This window comes from Megalobrama amblycephala, linkage group LG24 (genome assembly GCF_018812025.1).
Source record: "Megalobrama amblycephala isolate DHTTF-2021 linkage group LG24, ASM1881202v1, whole genome shotgun sequence".
Classification (NCBI taxonomy): Eukaryota; Metazoa; Chordata; class Actinopteri; order Cypriniformes; family Xenocyprididae; genus Megalobrama; species Megalobrama amblycephala.
Window position 1 is genome coordinate 3,180,195 of NC_063067.1, and position 21,592 is coordinate 3,201,786.

Consider the following 21,592-nt stretch of genomic DNA (forward strand, 5'->3'; position numbering starts at 1 on the left):
GTGTCACATGATCCTTCAGAAATCATTCTAATATGATGATTTGCTGCTCAAGAAACATTTATGATTATTATCAATGTTGAAAACAGTTGTGCTGTGAGATAAAATCAAAACAAATAAGAGAGAGAAAATAAAATAAAAAAATAAGATTTTATATATTTTTTTTTTATTACTGCCCTAAAAACACTGATATTTTACTATTCTAAAAGACAAAATAATAATTTTTACACAATTATCAAAAAAAATACAGTCATTGGTGTTTGAGGAGCCAAAACACACAATATTAAAGAACAAAGTGCGTAAATTAAGCAAATTAAGTTAATATTTTGTCTTTTTTGTCAAATACAGTCATTATTCAAATGATTAAAAACGCAATGAAACATGCTAAATATGCCAAAATTGCAAAACCAGAGTAAAATAACCTAGTAAAGTAGCAGAACAACCTGTAGCTGTAGTTTCGTCAGATAAATACCTCATATTTTGATGGTTTAATCAAACTTTAAGGGTCATTAAAAACTAAACTGCCCTCCGGACATCACTTTCACCCACTGCTGTAGCTCAATCTGTAGTAGCTTTAGTAATAATACACAATAAACCAAAAGCCATTTTTGTGATCCATCTTATAAAAGAGAAAAGATTAAGATCTTGCAGATTATTTATGAGAACATCCCTCAGTTTGCCCTGAGCGGGGTGTGTGTGTGTGTGTGTGTGTGTGTGTGTGTGTGTGTGTGTGTGTGTGTGTGTGTGTGTGTGTGTGTGTGTGTGTGTGTGTGTGTGTGTGTGTGTGTGTGTGTGTGTCACAGTTCACAGCAGCAAACACACGGATCTCTCTAAAGAGACATGAAACACACACACTCTCCGCTGAACGCCGTCTTGTTCAGGAGTGTGTGCGGAGGTGCGTTCTCATCTTTGACGGATGGAAACTTCCCAAAACACACAAACACACACATCTTTCTAAAGTAAAGAAACACTAAAAACATCTAACCTCCCGAACTGAGTGAAGAGCAGCGGATCATGTCACGACAATGACTCTTATTAGATCAGAAACTGAATCCACATGCCGGCAGACAATTATAGACGGCAAAAATGAGTTCCTTATTTATGTCAAGCAATTAAGAGTTCGTTCCTCTTTGGTCTCATGTGACCTTCTCATTCTGTCGTTCAGTCATAATCGCTCTTTCACTGCGACTTTCGCTGGTGTTGTCTCAGGTTTCCCTCGCTCCTCTCACAGAATAATCAGTGTTTCTGTACGAGAACAGGCGTCTCTCTGACTTCAGCTAAAACCATTAAAAAAACTTTTTTAATTCTTGAAACAAAATAAACATTAACTGAAACAACATATATACACAAACTAAACTAATTTAATTTCAGCTTTATAGCTGCCAAGGTAACTTTCTCATTTTCGTTTAGTTTAAGTACTAAAAATGACTAAAACTAAATAAGTTACAATCAAATCTACGGAAGAGGATTAGGGCCAAGCAATAAAAAAGTCGAGATAAAATGTTGAGAATAAAGTCATTAAATGATGAGAAAAAAGTCATTAAATTATGAGAACAAATTCGTAATTTAACGACTTTTTTCTCATAATTTAACGAGTTTATTCTCAACATTTTATCTCGACTTTTTTCTCAAAATTTAACGAGTTTTTTCTCTAAATTTAATCTCTTAATCTCGAGATGGTTATTTTTTTATTATTGCTTGGCCCTAATCCTCTTCCGTACAAATCTTAATAGAAACTATTATAGACATTAAAAAAACAGATAAAAGTGACAAACAAAAAAATGAGTAAAAATTTAAATTAAAAAAAATTCACGTGAAAACAGTATATACAAAAATAAAATCAAATAAAAAATATTAATAAAAATTTACTGAAAATAAAATAAACATTAACTGAAAAAAAATCTAATATAAAAAAACGTAAACATTTTATTTCAGCAAAGTTGCCAAGGCAACATTTCTCATTTTCATTTAATTTAAGTTGAAATACTAAAATAACTACAATAAAATAACTACAATAATAAACTACAACTATATATATATATATATATATATATATATATATATATATATATATATATATATATTTTATATAAAGTTGTAGTTTATTATTGTAGTTATTTTATTGTAGTTTTATATATATATATATATATATATATATATATATATATATATATATATATATATATATATATATATATATATATATATATATATATTTTTTTTTTTTTTTTTTTTTTTTTTTTTTTTTAAGAAAAGCTGATAAAAAAAGTTACAAAAACACACAACAAAATTACCAAAACTTTAACTTAAATTCACATGAAAACAGTATATTAAAAAAAATCAATTTAAAAATCCTAATAAAAAATATAATAATAGTACATCAATGATACTAAAATAACCTTTTCATTACTTTAAATTCATAAAATATAAAAAAAACCTTTTTTCTCTCATTTTCGTTTAGTTTATGTTGAAGTAGAAAAATAACTAAAACTAAATAAACCAAAACTTAATAAAAACTATAAACTAAAAACTTAACTAAAACACAACAAAATTTCTAAAACTTTAACTAAAATTCAAATGAAAACAGAAAGTATAGAAAAAATAAAATCTCATTCAATGTAATATTAACAAAAACTATAATAACAGTTGATCAGTGATACAGACGAGAGGAAAGAGTTTGGCGTGTTTTCTTTGGCTCCCTCATACGTGATCAATGTTTTTATCAGGGAAAATGTCATGTTTTTATGTAAATATTACACAGAAACTCATTCTGCTTGTGTTTGATGAAAGAGAAGGTTGTGATTATAAATCTTACACTAAACTCAGCTCACCTATGACGACATTTGTTTAAATGTAAAAAGTAATAAACTATAATAAACTGCAGTGTGGAGTTCATAAATGTCTGGCTCTGCCAACGATCCTTAATTAAGGAAACAGATGATCTGTAGCTCTAATGATGTGTGTGGGGTCAGAGGTCATGCTAACGAAGTGTTTGTGAGGACCGAACAACGATTAAAGTTGATCATATTTCAGCTATAATTACATACATGTGTTGAATAAAGCCACAACATTAGTGAAGTTGAGAATAAATACAATCAGAACTTTCTTCCTCAAAATTCCCCCAAAAAATCAAGTTGAACCAAATTAAAAAAAGAATACTTGATTCAACTTAAACTGATTTTAATTGAAAAAGAAAGTGATTTTGTGTGGAAAATGTGCTGTCATGAAAATAAAAAATAATGTCTCAATGGTCCTTAAAACAGGCTTCATGTTTCATTATTTTTAAGGTGAAATATGACAGATCTCAGATCCTTCTAATAATATTATTTCAGATTTTACAAGTTTCTCTGCATCACAGAGAAAGATATCCGATCCCCAACACTAAAAACAACATATAATTCAATACAAATCAACAGGCACAATGACTCAGATATCGGTCTGACACACTCATTTCACCTGTTTTGCATCAGGATGATGAACTTACACTCAAATGACTTTTGGAAAAAACATACAGAGCTGGAAACTCTTGCTTACGGAAAAACTTGTGTTGATTTATCTGATGTTATCTTGATTAACGGGACAGAAATCAGATTAAACAAGCTTCTAAAACTAGCATGACTCATTATATTCCTGAAACTTTTGATCATTTGCTTAAATAACTCATAAAAAAAGCTTCTAAAACTAAGAAAAAGCAGCTAAACATACTTTATTCACCAGAACTCATTTATAAAAGGAGAATTTTGTTGCAAATCATCTGTAAATATAAATGCATGCAACAATTTACATAAAAAATTGTTTAGAATTTTCTAAAATTCTAAAAAATAAAGTAAAATGGCTATGAAAAAATTGTCCAATATTTAGAACTGAATTCAATGTCAAAATTACTGTAAAAATAGTTTTATGAACGAATGACACAGAAACTTGTGCGATCTAATGTGTGCAAAATCGTCAAATCTTACAGTAAAATAGCGCAAACTCAACTCATGAATGACATTTAACTTCAAATATTTTAAATCAAGTTTAGTATTAATCGTTTAGTAAATATTGAATATAAAGCAAATAACATACATATTATTATATTGAATTACATTAAATACAAAGCAATTAACATAAAAATTTCTATTAACATTACAATTAAACAATCGTTACAATCATCAGCACATCTCACAAACCTCTCTCCGACTCGCCTAAAGCGGTTTTATCATAACATATCCCATAATTCCCCACAGCATTCCCTCAGGCATCACATTCCTGAAGCTCTTTTGGCACACTTCATCCATAAACGTAATATTCCAGCAGCCAGATCTGCCCTCTGATTCACCCCACAACATCCAGAAGTCATTCACTAACACAGCTTCATTTCAGCCAACTGCTCGACTTGAGATGCTTTGTCTCTATGACCCGGATCATCGTGATTGACAGGTGGGCGGGGTTTATTGGCTGATGTAGGTGTGTTTGGGTGTGGTGGGTGGAGTTTATCAGCTGATGTAGGTGTGTTTGGGTGTGGTGGGTGGGGTTTATTGGCTGATGTGGGTGTGTTTGGGTGTGGTGGGTGGGGTTTATCTGTGTTTCTCTTCCTTTTCATCATTTGCAACAACAGACATGTGCTCAGCACTCCTTTCATTTCAATGTTTGATTTCAAGCAGTTTGCATCATACAGCACATGTCCCGGCATAAGAAACAATACCGCGCGCTCTCTCTCTCTCTCTCTCTCTCTCTCATCCACATCAGAAGCACTCTCCATCTTTGAACATGAGACTAAATGAATGTTACATTCAACACAAACAACCTCCACCTGAACAGAATATTCATCACAGCTCTGGAAACTGAAGAGACATTTACATCACAAACAAACATCTGCACAAGCCCATTATCTCACATAAATAACATCAACATTTTAAGATGAAATACTAAATGTTTCAACTACGAACCAGCTATTCCCTTTCAAACATGTACCATATAAACCACAGTTTATACCTAAAAACTCAAAGCTACTAGTTATTTTTACTATAAAAACATGGTAACTTTGCCATATAAAAATAACAAAAGGAATTTCCATTTTCATTTATTATGAATTTATAGTTTTTTCCCCACCAAAATGCTAGTTACGACGGTTATACAACGGTGAAATCATAATAAATTATTAATATGTGGTACATTTTTTATAATTATGCTACATTTGAAGAACAAAAACACTAATAATAAAGAAGAACTTTAACAAGGATTAATACTTTTATCATTTGTAAAAATATATTTCAAAATCATTCATAAATTATATGTAAAAATATAAGCAATAATATATTAAATTTATTATAATTACAAACAAATTAATAAATAAAAGTATAACATATTATATATATAATATAATATTTAGCATATAGACTATATCCAATAATAAAACAGCATATGTTATAGTATTAATTATATATAATTTTTTATATATTTTAATTATATAGTGCTATAAAACATTTATTTTATTATTGTATATAGTAAAAAAAGCACGATACACGATGTATCGGCCACCATATCGGTATCGGCCGATAATATACGTTCATTTTTAATGTTATCGTTATTGAGCCGATAAAAAAATTAAAGCCGATAAATAATAGATTATTTCGTTCAGCGGAGACACTTCAGATGTGCATTATCGGTCTATATATCGGTTATCGGCTTTCAAATATAAAAAATTATCGGTATCGACCAAAATTTTCATATTGCGCATTCCTATATATAGTATTAATAACAAATACACTCACTATCAAATACATTTTCACATAAAAATCTATCATATAGATAACAGTTAAGTATGAAAACATTTGGTATCAGAATCACATAAAATAAATAAATAATAATACATAAATAATAAATAGTAAAAAAGAACAGAATTTATGTAAAAAAATAAATTAAAAAAAAAATCAATATTTTACCCTTACTGAGCCAGTATATATGGTAATACTAAAATAATCTGATTCATAACCTAGTATTGAATGATTACCATATTCAATTTTCAATGTATTTATATGGAACTTCAAAAAATACCATGGTAAATGTCGGGAAAACATGGTATATGTCATGGTATCGTGATCGCGTAAACTTTATAAATGTTATCTGTCGTGTAAACTGTAAAAGTAGAGCAATATACACATTACTGATACTAAAATAGGATAAATAATGTATCTGAGATTGAATGATCGCTATCGGACTGTGTTTACATACGCCTGAGATTGACATCTGATATAAAGGAAACGTCATCAGCGATGACGACACACCTCTGTTCATACACATCATCAACATAATGATCAATACCAACGAAACACAAAACATACACATGTTATTTTATCAATCCCGCCCGGATTCAGGAATACTTCCTGAAATAACAACATGAATAATCGCCACTAGCACAGAAAGTGTTGAACATCAGGCAAAATAAACGCCTAAATCATCACATATAGACTTTAAAAAGGCTCACCTTTATCGTCTGATATAAAGATCAAGCGCATAACGCATGGAAAAAAATAAAATAAGTGTAGAAATGTCGACCAACCTTCGCAAATTTGTCGAAATGTAGTCAGAATTCAGCACTTTTCACAGCTCTCTGTCGCCATGTTTGGGGTCAGAACTGCGCATGCGCAGAAGCAGAGCAGCGTTGCGTGTTGGCTTTCTCATACGCACACGTTTATTATACTGAAAGCCTTTCATTGACTTTTACTATTTTTTTTAATTAAGCATGGTTTAATAACGCTTATAATAATTGTTTAATAATAATAAATTAATTATAGCCAATTATAACATCATGATCCTTACAGGTCTCATTCTGGCGTGTTTAGATATTGATTACGACTGTTTAATCAGTTAATGAACATGTTTTATTGTTTTAATGTATACCAGTGTAGGTTTATTTGAGTAGTACTAAATATAGTGATATTGAAATTTAGTTTTTATGGACAGAATTCATAAAAACATTATAATTTACTTCTAATGTACCAAAGCATTTATTTTAAAAACAGCTGGTAGTGTGTGTGTGTGTGTGTGTGTGTGTGTGTGTGTGTGACTTTTGTCTGTGTAAGATTTCACATAGCCTAATTATGTGATTTTTTTGTCAGCTATTTTATTCTAAGCTGATTTATATTTTCTTGTATTGTTCTGTTTCTTCTTTCTCTCAGTAATGGCTCATGTCGACTGCTGTTGGACACTTTGTTCTGTGGTTCATAAGACGTAGGTGGGTGACATCAGGCTGTCTGGACTGGTGGTGAGTTTTTATAGTTGTGGTGTGGGTGTATCTCTTTGACATTATAAGATAAGGTAGACTAATACATGCACTACATCTCAGGACTTCATCGGGTGGATGTGATGTAGTGTGTAGACTTAGAAACAACTAATCTACTTGTTGACTTTATGAGACATTTGGGCTGTGAAGGTCAAGATGCTCATGTGCATTACTCAAAAGAAAATAATCATCTTGACCTTTATATCGATCTGAAGGCATCACACAGCAGCTCAAAATTCTGTATAAAGACGTGATGTCGCATAAAAGCTTGACTAAATTATGTCTGCTCTGACCCACTTCAGCCCCTAGTATCACAGTATTGTTGTGTATATGCATTTATGCCAGCATTTTATGAGCAGCATGTAAAGACACCTAAATGCCATTTCAGAAGCACTTCTGTGCCACCTTTGCACTGTAAAATATATCTAATGTCAAATTTACACTGTAAAGGTGGCGCAGAAGCGCTTTAAGTGTCTTTACACAGACCGTTTAATGCTGCTCAGAGGTGGCATAAATGCATTTATATCAAATTTACCTGCAAAGGCGGCACAGAAGTGCTTCTGAAGCGGCATTTAAGTGTCTGTACATAGAGGCATTTAATGCTGATTAGAGGTGGCATAAATGCATTTATGTCAAATTTACACTGCAAAGGTGGCACAGAAGCGCTTCTGAAGCGGCATTTAAGTGTCTTTACACAGACTGTTTAATGCTGCTCAGAGGTGGCATAAATGCATTTATGTAAAATTTACCTTCAAAGGTGGCACAGAAGCGCTTCTGAAGCGGCATTTAAGTGTCTTTACACAGACTGTTTAATGCTGCTCAGAGGTGGCATAAATGCATTTATGTCAAATTTACACTGCAAAGGTGGCACAGAAGCGCTTCTGAAGTGGCATTTAAGTGTCTTTACACAGACCGTTTAATGCTGCTCAGAGGTGGCATAAATGCATTTATGTCAAATTCACACTGCAAAGGTGGCACAGAAGCGCTTCTGAAGTGGCATTTAAGTGTCTTTACACAGACCGTTTAATGCTGCTTCAGAGGTGGCATAAATGCATTTATGTCAAATTTACACTGCAAAGGCGGCACAGAAGCGCTTCTGAAGTGGCATTTAAGTGTCTTTACACAGACCGTTTAATGCTGCTCAGAGGTGGCATAAATGCATTTATGTCAAATTCACACTGCAAAGGTGGCACAGAAGCGCTTCTGAAGCGGCATTTAAGTGTCTTTACATAGAGGCATTTAATGCTGCTCAGAGGTGGCATAAATGCAATTACACAGCAATTTCAACTGCTTATTGTTATACAAGGGGCTTAGGTGAATCAGAGCAGTCTTTTATGCTGCGTTACGTGTTTACACAGAATTTTAAGCAGGCACAGAGCAGCCTTAACTCAGCTATGTAAAAATGCCTTTATAATTAAGCGATTTCTGAGAAACGCTGTTGAAAGTGGATCGGACTGAGCAGCACAACACACTTGTAGCCAATCAGCAGTAGGGGGCGTGTCCACTCATGATGGGGGAGGAGAGAGAGTTGTGCTGCTGGGTACTAACTGACAATGAACTCTCGCTTGTATATACTCTAGTGTGTTCATTTTTCTGTTGTTTGTTTATCATATTTGCTTTATTTATTTATTTTTTTTTTTTTTTTGCAAAGCCTTATTTTGCTTCACTTCTGCTATGATAAAGTGACATCCACTCTTTCATTGTATGTTTGTGCATTTTGGGGGCGGAGCAATGAAGGGAGGGGCGTGTTTGTTTCAGCACTGTTCAACAATGATTCTCAGAAATCACTTACTTCACCTTTAATTTCATCTAGTCCATTCTGAACGTTTTCAATCTTTTATTTTTTCCCCAAAACCAGATGTTGAGACAGACTGGACTTAAAATAGCATCACAGTCAAAGGCCAGGAATGAAAGAAGATTAAAACTCTTAAAATCTAACATTACTAAAAATAGTTATTATAGCCTATTTTATTTCCAGTATCAACTCTGTGTACACATCGGTCACTGACAGAAAAAGTATTTTTTAAATAAAGTATTTTATCTATCCATCCATATTTCCATCATCCATCGTCTGACATCTTTGAAAATAATCGCTGTTCTTCATATATCCACCAGGTGGTGTGAGTGATTTGAACAGTCTTGATGGCGCAAATACATGAACAGGTGAAATTTATGGCGTTCCGTAACCAATATAAACCCGTGCTTTCAATGCATGTGTCATGCAATTATTATTTAAATATATGTAATATATTAACTTAACACTAATGATAATAATAGAAATGTTTCTTGAGCAGCAAATCATCATATCAGAATGATTTCTGAAGGATCATGTGACTCTGAAGACTGGAGTAATGATGCTGAAAATTCAGCTTTGATCACAGGAATAAATTACATTTGAACATATATTCACAAAAAAAACAATTATTTTAAATTGTAATAATATTTCACAATTTTTACTGTTTTTATCAAACAGGTTTTTTGTTTTGTAATCAAAATTCATCATTATATTATATTATATTATATTATATATACAGTGGAAGCGTTCTACTGTGTGCCCCGCCCATATTGAGCTACTGGTCTCCTGATTGGTGAATATCCCATAAAGGGCGTGTCTGTTACTAGCGTCAATCATTGGAATCGGCTCCAATGACGCCAGTCTGGAAACTGTTGCTGTTGTCGCGGGTGGGTTGACATACATCGGTGCGTTTGAGGATGTGAGTGATTTAACCGCGTCCTGATCGCCGGAGCGCGTGAGTACACGACTCGTTTTCTGATCCACTCCGCTTTATTCCTGCAAACGCAGCTGAGTTTCAGTAGTATCATGCGTGGTTTGACTGCAGCACTTTGACATGCTGTTGTACTGCGGCGCTGGAGAGTGTTGTGGGATTCTGTGTGTCATAATTACAGTCTGTCAGGGCTGATGTGGGGAAAGTGCGCTGACTGCGCGGTTCAGCTCCGTGTTTCTATGTGCGTGTGACTCCCACGCAGCGCGGATCAGCTCACTGCGACGCCGAACCACGATACAGAAACACACGCAGACACCGAGCTGGAAAAATAGATGCGTTCATGTGCGTGACTGAGTCTGCCAGTGCATACATGATCGGTGCATTAGTCATATATGAGCAACTCACCAGCCCACTGTTACTGCGACTCTTATATCACTGCTGGACTGATGTTACACTGGCGTTTCACTTCAAAACAGTATTGTTCAGTGTGTTTTTACAATTATTGCTACTTAAATACTCCTAAAACACTCTCACAACTTGTTAAACGTTCTTTTTTGGAATCTGTGGATCGATTTAGAACCTTGAACATCCATGGAATCTTTCCATTCCACAAAAGGTTCGATCATTTAATAGATCATTAAAATGTTCTTCACATGGGAAGTTCTTTAAAGAATTGGTTCTTCTATGGCTTTTGTCATTTTTATTTTTTAAGAGTGTAACAATGTCCAGCATGAACATGCATGAATCACATTTTTTTTACTCAAACATTTAAACTAAATCTTAAGTCATGAATCATGTTTAGGAACATATATTTTGATGGAAATGATGTTTTTAAACACTTTTTGGATTAGAAAGTCCCGTCTTGATCAGGCTAATTTCATGTATAATATTTTATGTAGCCTAAATGCACATAATTAAATCATATTTTCATATTTTTTTGCATTATTTGACAGGGAACTATTAAAATATCTAGATAAAAGGCATGATGGGTTGATGAGTTTGCATGTTTTAATGAGATATTCATTTCACAAAAAAAAAAAAAAAAAAAAAAGAAAAAGTTAGCCACTGGGACATAAAAAACAACAACAACACCCTTTAATATCTATAACTCAATTTTGTCATGGTCACACATTTGTCTGCTACAAATTACAGTTTTGTAATCTGCTACTACTCTAAATGATTTAAATTAATGAGTATCAAGAGTGCTGTTCCATTTTGTGCAATGATATTTCTATTTTTTTTCTTTTTCTTTTTTGAGCGTTTCTCACATGGTAAAGCTTGACGCTTGCAACGAAAAGGTCTTGGGTTCGATTCCCAGGTCTTGCATGAACTGTGATGAATGCAGTGAAAGATTTACATCTATACGGTGACAGTGATTTCATAAATGTAGCTCATTTTTAATTGTGTACTCCGTATTATAATATTGAGTTGACAGGTATTTTATGTCTGATGAAGTTGTCTGAGGTTGGGATCAGCGATCTCGAGAAGCTTTGGCCTTCTTTATCATGTGTGTTCAGGTTTTGAGGTCACGCTGACCTTGTATGCGCTCAGTCTGGGTTGTGTTTACATGGAAGTGGACGGAAATCATTGATTCTCTTCAGCTCGTAGAGAAGAGTTACAGGTGAAAACTGCAGGGTTTTAATGTCAAAACAACCTCTTATTTGCTTTAAGTTAAAGGTGAAGTGTGTCATTTTATTTGGATGTTAAAATACTTTCTTGTATCTCAGCTTAATATGCAGAGGCGACTATAAATAAACCATTCGTAGGTTGAGTCCACTGAAAGTGTTTCAGGATCTGTTTGAGCAAAACAGCAGTATTGAATCAACCAATGGCATGAGTTTGGGGGCGGGACTATATGTTTGGCTGACCAATGGCAGATGAGGGGAGTGTCTGGGAAACCTGTTTGAAACGGTCATTGTTTTTCTAACACTTCAGCTTTAAAAAGGGGTCCTTGATTATGATTTGACTTTTTTAACTTTAGTTAGTGTGTAATGTTGCTGTTTGAGCATAAACAACATCTGCAAAGTTACGACGCTCAAAGTTCAATGCAAAGAGAGATATTTTCCTTTAAAGAAATCGCTTTTTAAGGACTACAACAAACGGCTGGTAGGGACTACAACGAGCTTCTTCCTGGGTTAGTGACATCACAAACCCTAAAATGTACATAAACTCCGCCCCCGAGAACACACAACAAAGGGGGCGGGGCCATGTTGGGCTGCTTTAGAGAAGAGGAAGAGTTGTTGTAGTAGAGTGTTGTTGTCATGCTGTCATTTTACACCAGACTGCTTCACAAACGAGGGTCAATTCAACACAAAAGATGAACATGACGGCACATGCTAGTGGATGAGTTGATCAACTCCACAGCAACTGCATAAATTTATCCACTAACCATTCAGAAACGTCTAAAAGTTGTAACTTCTTCCTGAGTCTCTCCATCAGTGTCGACTCTGGTTTGAACAATGTAAGGCTGAACACTTTCGTCATTTTGGCTGCGTGAGATTCTCCAGCTTTGTTGTTGTTGAGCTGTTAAAGCTCCGCCCTCTTCTGGAAAGCAGAGCTCATTTGCATTTAAAGGGACACACTCAAAAACGGCGTGTTTTTGTTCACACCCAAATAGGGGCAAATTTAACAAGCTATAATAAATGATCTGTGGGGGGATTTTGAGCTGAAACTTCAGACACATTCTGGAGACACCAGAGACTTATATTTCATCTTGTGAAAGCGTGCATTATAGGCCCCATTTAAAATGCAATGTTTTAGTGTAATTAGCCAGTAAAACAAACCCTTCTCAAACATAAAAACATGAATAATGGACAATGCATACAGTCTTTTCAGGAATTGTTTTTGTTCAGAAATGCAAATGATTTCAGAAGGTTGTCATTATGTTCAGGAGGTGTTTTTAGTCTCAGCTGTCTCTTCTCTGTCATTTTCCCCTCGTCCTCCTTACATGCTCCCATTCTGAGCGTCTGGGGACTGAACCCAGAAACACGGTGAGTTTAGGCGGCGGATCAGGAGGTGTCGTCCAGTTAGATGCTGTTTTAAACCCAGATGAGAAGAATCATTCTTTTCTTTGATTCATATTTGACTCTCTTTGTAAGCAGTAACAGGCTTCCTGACCAGCTGAACGGCCAAACGTCACACTCAAATCTCCCTGTTTTTGATGTCCGCTCATAAACCTCACGCCATTCTTAGCCAAATCTGTGGCGGATTCAAGGCCGAATGTGTTTGTGCTGTAAAACGGCCTTATTTTCTTCAGCCGGTGCATTCACCGGTCTGCTATTTCTGACATTTATAGGCTGATGGATGTATTTTTAGCTCTTTTCAGAGAGGCTTGATTGAATTAGTCCAAGTTCAGAGCTCATATGCAGCAAATATCAGATTTCTTTGGCATTTTTATTTGTTCATTTGTCTGTTCATGAGGCTGCAGAGTTAAAATGCGCTCTTGGAAACGGGAAGTGACAGAATGACCTCCGTCGAGCTTTAGCTGCGTCATTGACTTTCTCAGAAAGCTTCATTAAGGCGGAAATCCATTTCTTGAACTTATTTTGGCTGTGAATTCAGTTTTAGTCCTTGAGAACTTCTTGAATAAACCCTTTTAAATGAATGATTTTCATGATATTTAATCAAAATGAACAAAAACTCTTCTACGTCACAAATCCATTTTATTTTTTAGCCCCTATCCTCTATTCTCGATCACATGACTTAATTCTGGTCTGTAATGTCCAATTTCCTGATCCAGTTCATTTTTAATAAATCATTCTGACTTCTATGCTTTTTCTGATGAATTAACCGGTTTCACAGTTTAAATGGGTTGTGAAATAATTTTTATTCAAGGCAATTTGTTAAATGTTAAATTTTCATGTGCCAAATTCCCCCAAACATGTTAACATATTCAATCTTTGATCACATTCTGAATTAGAAAATCATTATGCTGTTGCTTATTAGTCACTTGACAGACGTGAAATATATTGATATATGTTAATATGTATCGGTATTTGCAGATGTTAAAAACAAATGAATCATTCTTCAATGACTACTTACTGGGTGATATGTTATTGTTATTTCTTCAATTATTCATTTATATATATTGGTACTGGCAGATGTTAAAAATATATTAACATCTGCCAATAATGATATATATATATAATATATATATATTGCCAAAAGTATACCCCTCCAAATAATTGAATTCAGGTGTTCCAATCACTTCCATGGCCACAGGTGTATAAAATCAAACACTAGGCATGCAGACTGCTTCTACAAACATTTGTGAAAGAATGGGTCGCTCTCAGGAGCTCAGTGAATTCAAGCATGTTACCGTGATAGGTTGCCACCTGTGCAATAAGTCCATTCGTGAAATTTCCTCACTATTAAATATTCCACGGTTAACTGGGAAGCAATTGGGAACAACAGCAACTCAATCATGAAGTGGTAGGCCACGTAAAATCACAGAGCGGGGTCAGCGCATGCTGAGACTCATAGTGCGCATAATTTACCAACTTTCTGCAGAGTCAATAGCTACAGACCTCCAAACTTCATGTGGCCTTCAGAACGGTACTTGCCTGATTGCATTGTGCCAAGAGTAAAGTTTGGTGGAGGGGGATTATGGTGTGGGGTTGTTTTTCAGGAGTTGGGCTTGAACCCTTAGTTCCAGTGAAAGGAACTCTTAATGCTTCAGCATACCAAGACATTTTGAGTTTGGTGTGCACTAATTTGACTGGCCTGCACAGAGTCCTGACCTCATCCCGACAGAACACCTTTGGGATGAATTAGAGCGGAGACTGTGAGCCAGACCTTCTCGCCAACATCACTGCCTGACCTCACAAATGCGCTTCTAGAAGAATGGTCAGAAATTCCCATAAACACACTCCTAAACCTTGTGGAAATCCTTCCCAGAAGAGTTGAAGCTGTTATAGCTGCAAAGGGTGGGCCAACTCCATATTAAACCCTACGGATTAAGAATGGGATGTCATTAAAGTTCATGTGCATGTAAAGGCAGGCGTCCCAAAACTTTTGGCCGTAGATGGATAGATAGATAGCTTTCATGTTAATATATATCGGTATTGGCAGATGTTAAAAATCAACAAATCATTTTTGAATGACTGTATCAGGAATAAACCATATACATAACGCCTTAATAATAATAATAATAATAATAATAATAATAAGGTAGTAAAACAAGATCTCTTTTATTGAATCCAAAAGGTTTTAATTATATTTTGCTACAAATAAAGGTATTTTAAAGATTTTCAAGTGTCAAAAGGTCATTCGGTTTAACCGTCCAAAGGCCAATACAGCCATTTCATTTGTGATTAAAGTATCTTAAAAATGTAATAAATGTATATATGTTTTATTCTGGCATGATTTTATAACATCATATAGTGCAAAATGAAAGAAGTCGTTGCTTTGTTATGAGAAAGAACGTCCGGAAAAATGAATTTCATTGATGTCATTCAGAGTAACCGATATAAAAGGACTATTTTGGATCAAGTCATGTGGTCAATATCACGTGACAGGATGTGACATCATTCAGACACCTGCAAAAGACCACATGGTCATGAAGCAAAGTAACTAACTTTCTCTATTTGGAAAAATTCATGTTGTCACTTCAGGTCAAACATCAGGTCATTTGGTACAACCGCTATAAAACATGGAAAATTTAGTAATATTTTAAAAACTTGTACTAAATATAAACTGTTTGATTGTCGTTTTGCTAGATATCAGCCTGTTAGCATTGTTTAAAAATATCGTCATTCGGTATAACCAAAAGTGTCATTTGGTAAAACTGAAAGTTTGGTTAAACTTTTTTGGTGACAAATTTTGTCCATCTTGTAAAAAATGACAAAAGCAGTGTTAATTGATTATAAAAACATATCATCTCATTGTTAACACTTAATAAAACTTCAAAATGAATTATATCTCCATTATGTTTTTTTTACACTTTGAAAAACCTTATTCGTCAGTGACCCATAAATCGGTTAATGGGTGATTTATTTCTTTGATTATTCATCTATTCTTGTATTTATTGGTATTGCCAGATATGTTATTTTCGGCAAAATTGATTTAATTGTTTATTTAATCAGTATTGCTAGATATTTCCAGCATTATTTTATTGTTTATGAATTTGTATCGGCAGATATGTAACATTTTTTGAACAATATTTATTTATTTACAGTATTGGGAGATACTTGATTTCACTCATATTCCAATAAATAATAATGAGGCTAAATATAAATTATGAGAAAATAAAAATGATTATTTCACCTCAAAAGATTATTATAGTCACATTTGTCACTTTTGACTGATGCAAAATGAACGAATCGTTCATGAGCGACCAATCACTACTGAGCTTCATGTCATGTGACGTGATATTGCTGAAAGCGTGTTTGTTTTCCTGATCAGTTCTCAGTTGAATCGCACTGATGTGACGTGTCTGTCTCACCCCCTGTTGGACTCCCAGACCTCACGTTCATCACTGATTTGTTGGCGTTTTGGTCTAAAGTGATGACATGCACAACTCTGTGCCAGCGGAAACATGCGCTCACACGCAGACGAAACATAAAGACATCCATCTGTTTGTGAGTAGAGCACGTACTGAGACCCAGAAACACCAAATGGAGACTTTCATTTTACATGAGATGCTCCAGGAAAATCACATCGCCTTGAGGGGAATAGTCCATTTTTTTGTCACCAAATAGAATCGCACAAATAATGATTGTGTTCAAACACGTTACCAGAAAAACTTTTTACAGTCTTTCATGGTTTGTTCAAACAGGTAGTCCAGTCCTAAACGATTATGTATATTAAAACATTGATATAGGAGAACATTACACACTTCAACACCATACTATTTTTCCCAGATTTATCCAAGCAAATTTGTCTCCTGATGTTTCTCCTGCAAAAAGACGTCAGAAATTTCATGTTTGTTTTGGTCTAATGGATTTTGGCGGCCATATCTCAGCACTAGAATATCATAGAGCGATCTGTATTTTGATATTTTTGATATTTTGGGGAATATTTATTCAAGTCCAGTCAGCTTTATTTCTATAGCGCTTTATACAATACAGATTGTTTCAAAGCAGCTTTACGGTGATAACAGGAAAATGATTCAGTGATGCAAACGGTTCATTTCGGCTGTACAGCAGCTCTAGAAGAAAACCGTGTCGGCTGGAGTCAGTTCATTGATTCAGTTCTGTTGTAAAGATCATCAATTATTAAATTAGTTCATTTCATCTATAAAGCACCTCTGCAGAAAACCGTGATGTCATCGTCAAGCTCAGTTCTCATGCAATAGTGTCAGTGCAGTCAGATCAATAATATTATTGAGTATTAAATAATTAGAGATGCACCGATTGCAATTTTCTTGGCCGATTCAGTGTTTTTTTTTGGTAGTGTGTTCCAATTTTTTTTCTAATAACTATAATTGACAGCCTGTTATAATAAAACAAGAACAAATTAACAAATTGCAAACAACAGCACAAGTAAATGCAATAGAATAAAGAGAGCTATGAAACTTTAAGTTTTTCAGGTTGAGTAGGTTTTTATTCAGGTAAGAAATACTACAGAAATTAAAGTTATCAAATGTAAAATAACACTGGATAGTCTTCATTGTAAAAATTAAATACAGATTAATGCTTACAATTTAAAATTATAGAACATATTCAGTCAAGAGCAGAAAGTGATTTTGAGCTTATGCACGGATCCAATATACTGTTACACAAATGCATTCTCTTTCTCAACGTTCAAAAACTGACTGTGTTTAACTGGATACTCCCCAAGACAGGCATTTTGACATAATTTTGTATGTATTTGACCGTTTAAGTGCAGTAAGCTGCTCATTTTGGTACTTTTGTGACTCACAAGCAGTTTGAGACTGAGCGTGACTTGTGTGCTCCTCTAATATTGATCAGTGGTGATCAGAGACGAGTGAGTGAGAGGAGGCGAGTGTGTGTCGATTCACCGTCGGAGAGAAGAGAGTGAGAATGCGCAGCTGACGTTATTCCCTGTGCCGCTGGTAACAAAACAGAATCGGAAAGACGTGAGACCGACCGGCCGGTTACAGATCCGGGGGCGATCATGCGGGAATTCGGCTGATTCCGATCCCTGGCCGGTCGATTGGTGCATCTCTATAAATGATATTATCCTTGAATATTAAATAATATTATTGAATTATTTATTTATTTGGTAGTGACAGTTTGGCAGTTGATATTTTAGATATTTTAGATAGAGATCAACTGATAATCGGTAATTTTTCCTGATATTTAAAGGGTTAGTTCACCCAAAAATGAAATTTCTCTTATTAAGTACTCACCCTGATGTCGTTCCACACCTGTAAGACCTTCATTCATCTTCAGAACACAAATTAAGATGTTTTTGATGAAATCTGAGAGCTTTCTGTCCACGCATTGGAGATAAATATTTTGTAAATTGTAAGTGGTAAATGAAGTTTTTTTTTGCTCAAAGAAAGCACTTGGGTCCCTTCATAAAATTGAGGTTAAACCACTGGAGTCACATTGATTACTTTAATGAAGTTTTTACCTTTCTGGCCCTTGAAAGTGGTAGTTGCATAGAGTGTCAATGGAGGGACAGAAATCTCTCAGATTTCATTAAAAAGATCCTCATTTGTGTTTCAAAGATGAACGAAGGTCTTATGGGTGTGGAACGACATAAGGGTGAGTAATTAATGACTTAATTTCCATTTTTGGGTGAGCTAACCCTTTAATTTTTCCATAATCTAATATAGGTTTTGTGATATCGGATTCACCGATAAATGGCGCCATTTTGAGATCGCCATTAAAGCACTGCGTCTGATGGGAGACGGGTCAACAATGGAGTTCACGGGTAAAGCAACTTGCTTTGCTTTAAATAATAATCTTTATTTACCATAATCGGTTTTGCATATCGGTTATTTGGCATAAAAAAATCGGTTATAAAAACAAAATATTGGTTGATCTCTAATTTTAGGCAGTTTTTTGTCAATAATATTGGCAGATATTTTATATTTCAGACATCTATTTTATAATCTCCTTTGGCAAAAACTTGATATTTATCAGGCGATACGGTCTCTCTCAATAGAGAACACTAACATGCTGTCTAGTTGAACTTCCTAAATGATGTCTCCATTATGGCAGATGTTTGTGATCTATTTGTGCTTCCTCTGGCTCACTAAACTCAATTCTTCAGCTGTTACGTGAGCCGTGTCTTTCTCAGCGAGCTTTTATCCGTCTCTCCGTGTGTTCTTCACCCATCAGCCTGCTGGACACGTCGAGTCTTCGCTTCTCTCTTTCAGTTTAGCGTGTCGTTCTTTAATGGCACTGAATATGCTTCTGCCGTGGACTATTTATAGCTGCATCCTAATTATCTGTGACCCACACGAGCAGAAATACTTAACTCTGCGCCGCGCATGAAACACAACAAATTGGCATTGAAGAAACATTTGCTCCTTTGTGAGATGAAATAAGATTGTGCTGAGATGTTGGTTTAGGATTCGTTGTTTTGTTTTGGAGAGCATTTGGTGGAACTGGTAAACAACCACCTAGCAACCACCTAGAACACCCTAGCAACCACATAGCAATGCTCTAGTAGAAACCATCTGGTCAAGCATGATTTTGCTGCTTTACTGGCACCACCATCTATCTATGCAGATATTTTATATTTCTGGCAATATTTTTTATATTTCTTTAATGTGTATTGTCAGAAAATTTGATATTTCTTGTAATATGTATTCATTTGTTGCTTATTTTTATTTATTTATTTTACTTATTATTGGTATTGCCAGATATTTTATGTTTCTGGCAATATTTATTTTTGTTTGTTTGCTTTTGTTTATTAATTTACTTATTTACTTACCGGTATTGACATTTGTGGCGATATTCATTTATTTATTTATTTATTTATTTATTTATTTATTTATTAACTTACTTATGCAATTATCGGTATTGACAGATATTTTATATTTCTGGCAATTTATTTATATATTTACTTAATCAGTTCAGATATTTGATATTTCGGCCAATATTTATTTATTTATCGGTATTGGCAGCTATTTCATATTTTAATATCCACCGTAGAACAACCACAGATCAACACACTGGGATTTAAACATCTGTCTTGTGTGTTTCCGCAGGTGTGTGCTGACAGACATCATCATGCTCAAAGTCTCTCGGTGATCCAGTCCTTCCCATGATTCCACACCAGGCCGCCCCATGCCAGCCCGTAACCACGGCGACCACTCGCCCCCGTGAGCCCCTCCTCTGTCGCCCGGCGGCCGTTTGAGTGGATGAGGAACCCGGCCTCCAGTGATGTGATGCACAGGTTTGAGGTTCTTGGGATTGTGGGGGAAGGTCAGTACCGTCAGATGATACAAAACTGCTGTAGAAATACACTGATAAGAGAAATTATGTGGAAAATACAGGAAAAAGACATTTCCTGAGGAAACGGGAAGACTTTATACAGTAAATTCTTTATAATTCCCTGTATTTTCACATCATTTGTCACAAATGCTTTTTATGGCCTTGTTTCTTGAAGCACTGAAAAGGGTCACATCATGAAAAATAGAATTTTCCTTGATCTTTTGAGATAAGAGTTTGATGTACACCTAGAACTTGCTGTAATTCAGGCCGAAGAGATTATTTATTGAGACTAAACTGCAAAAACTATTTATTTTATGATTATTTCAGATTTCTGAAATTTTCTTAAGTGATATCTGAAGTTAGATATACCACATTCTTTAACACATGACCATTTTTGGGTTTTTAATGCAGTTTTTAGGGGCTGTTTGTCTGAAATAGATCACTGAAAGAACTGAATTGTGATTCATTTGATGATAGATTTGAACTTTTTTTCTCTAAATACGAGTGTAGTTGAATGAAACCGATCACAGTCTGAAGAACCTGATTTGGGTTTTTAATTACAGTATTTTGCTTTTGGCAGAATAATATCCTGGCATGGATGAAAACTCAAAATTGCACAGTGGTGTCTGTCTGCAATGGAATAATGTTCACTTAAGAAATTAGAGAAAATTTGTGTGCAAAGCAGAATATAAAGTGTAAGTGTATAAAGTGTAAACTAAATATTGACATGTGTCTCAGTGAGTAGTTCTTACTGAACAGCACTTGTTAAAAAATATATAGATATTATATGACCCCTTTAATGCATTTAATAAAGCATTTTATTTTATTGTACTCGTATACACTACCGTTCAAGTTAGTGGTCAGTAGGATTTTAAAAAAAGTTGCATTAAATTTATAATGTTACTAAAGCTCTCTATTTCCAATAAATGCTGTTCTTTCTGTTAATCAAAGAATCCTGAAAAAAGAAGCCATGAGATAGTTTTCATATTTGGAGATATTTGCATGCATCAGGGAGCCATTTGAAAATTGCGTTTGAATGCACACTCGCATTTTACGTTCAATTTCACGATTGCGCGTACTCTGTGAATAGAGAGCGGCGGTGCTGAGCGTATTCTACAAGATCAGACATTTATCAGACGAATCCTCCGCCATGGTCTTGTCAGTCATCTCGTCACTTACTCCATCACATGATCAGTGAACTCTGATTCCTGCTCGTGTTGGATGACCTGGATGGGATTGAAGCGACCGTT

General features: G+C 34.7%; 3 protein-coding genes across 9 annotated transcripts in view; 1 reads left to right on the top strand and 2 right to left on the bottom strand.

Annotated features, from left to right (window-relative positions):
• Positions 1 to 6,659, bottom strand: part of LOC125260288 (polycomb protein SCMH1-like) — a 29,412-nt gene extending 22,753 nt beyond the window's left edge. For 3 of the 6 annotated variants that reach the window (XM_048178597.1, XM_048178595.1, XM_048178594.1), the window contains exon 1: positions 6,542 to 6,659. The gene's annotated coding sequence lies outside the window, so the exon portion shown is untranslated. The remainder of the gene's footprint in view (positions 1 to 6,541) is intronic. The other 3 variants (XM_048178599.1, XM_048178600.1, XM_048178598.1) reach the window with 1 other exon arrangement.
• Positions 1 to 21,592, bottom strand: part of LOC125260280 (E3 ubiquitin/ISG15 ligase TRIM25-like) — a 673,153-nt gene that overhangs the window by 451,016 nt on the left and 200,545 nt on the right. The gene's annotated exons all lie outside the window — the stretch shown is intronic.
• Positions 9,878 to 21,592, top strand: part of LOC125260282 (cyclin-dependent kinase-like 5) — a 55,867-nt gene continuing 44,152 nt past the window's right edge. The window contains exons 1-2 of the mRNA XM_048178578.1: positions 9,878 to 10,014; positions 20,117 to 20,333. Coding sequence (XP_048034535.1) covers positions 20,270 to 20,333 — 64 coding nt within the window. The 5' untranslated portion in view covers positions 9,878 to 10,014; positions 20,117 to 20,269. The remainder of the gene's footprint in view (positions 10,015 to 20,116; positions 20,334 to 21,592) is intronic.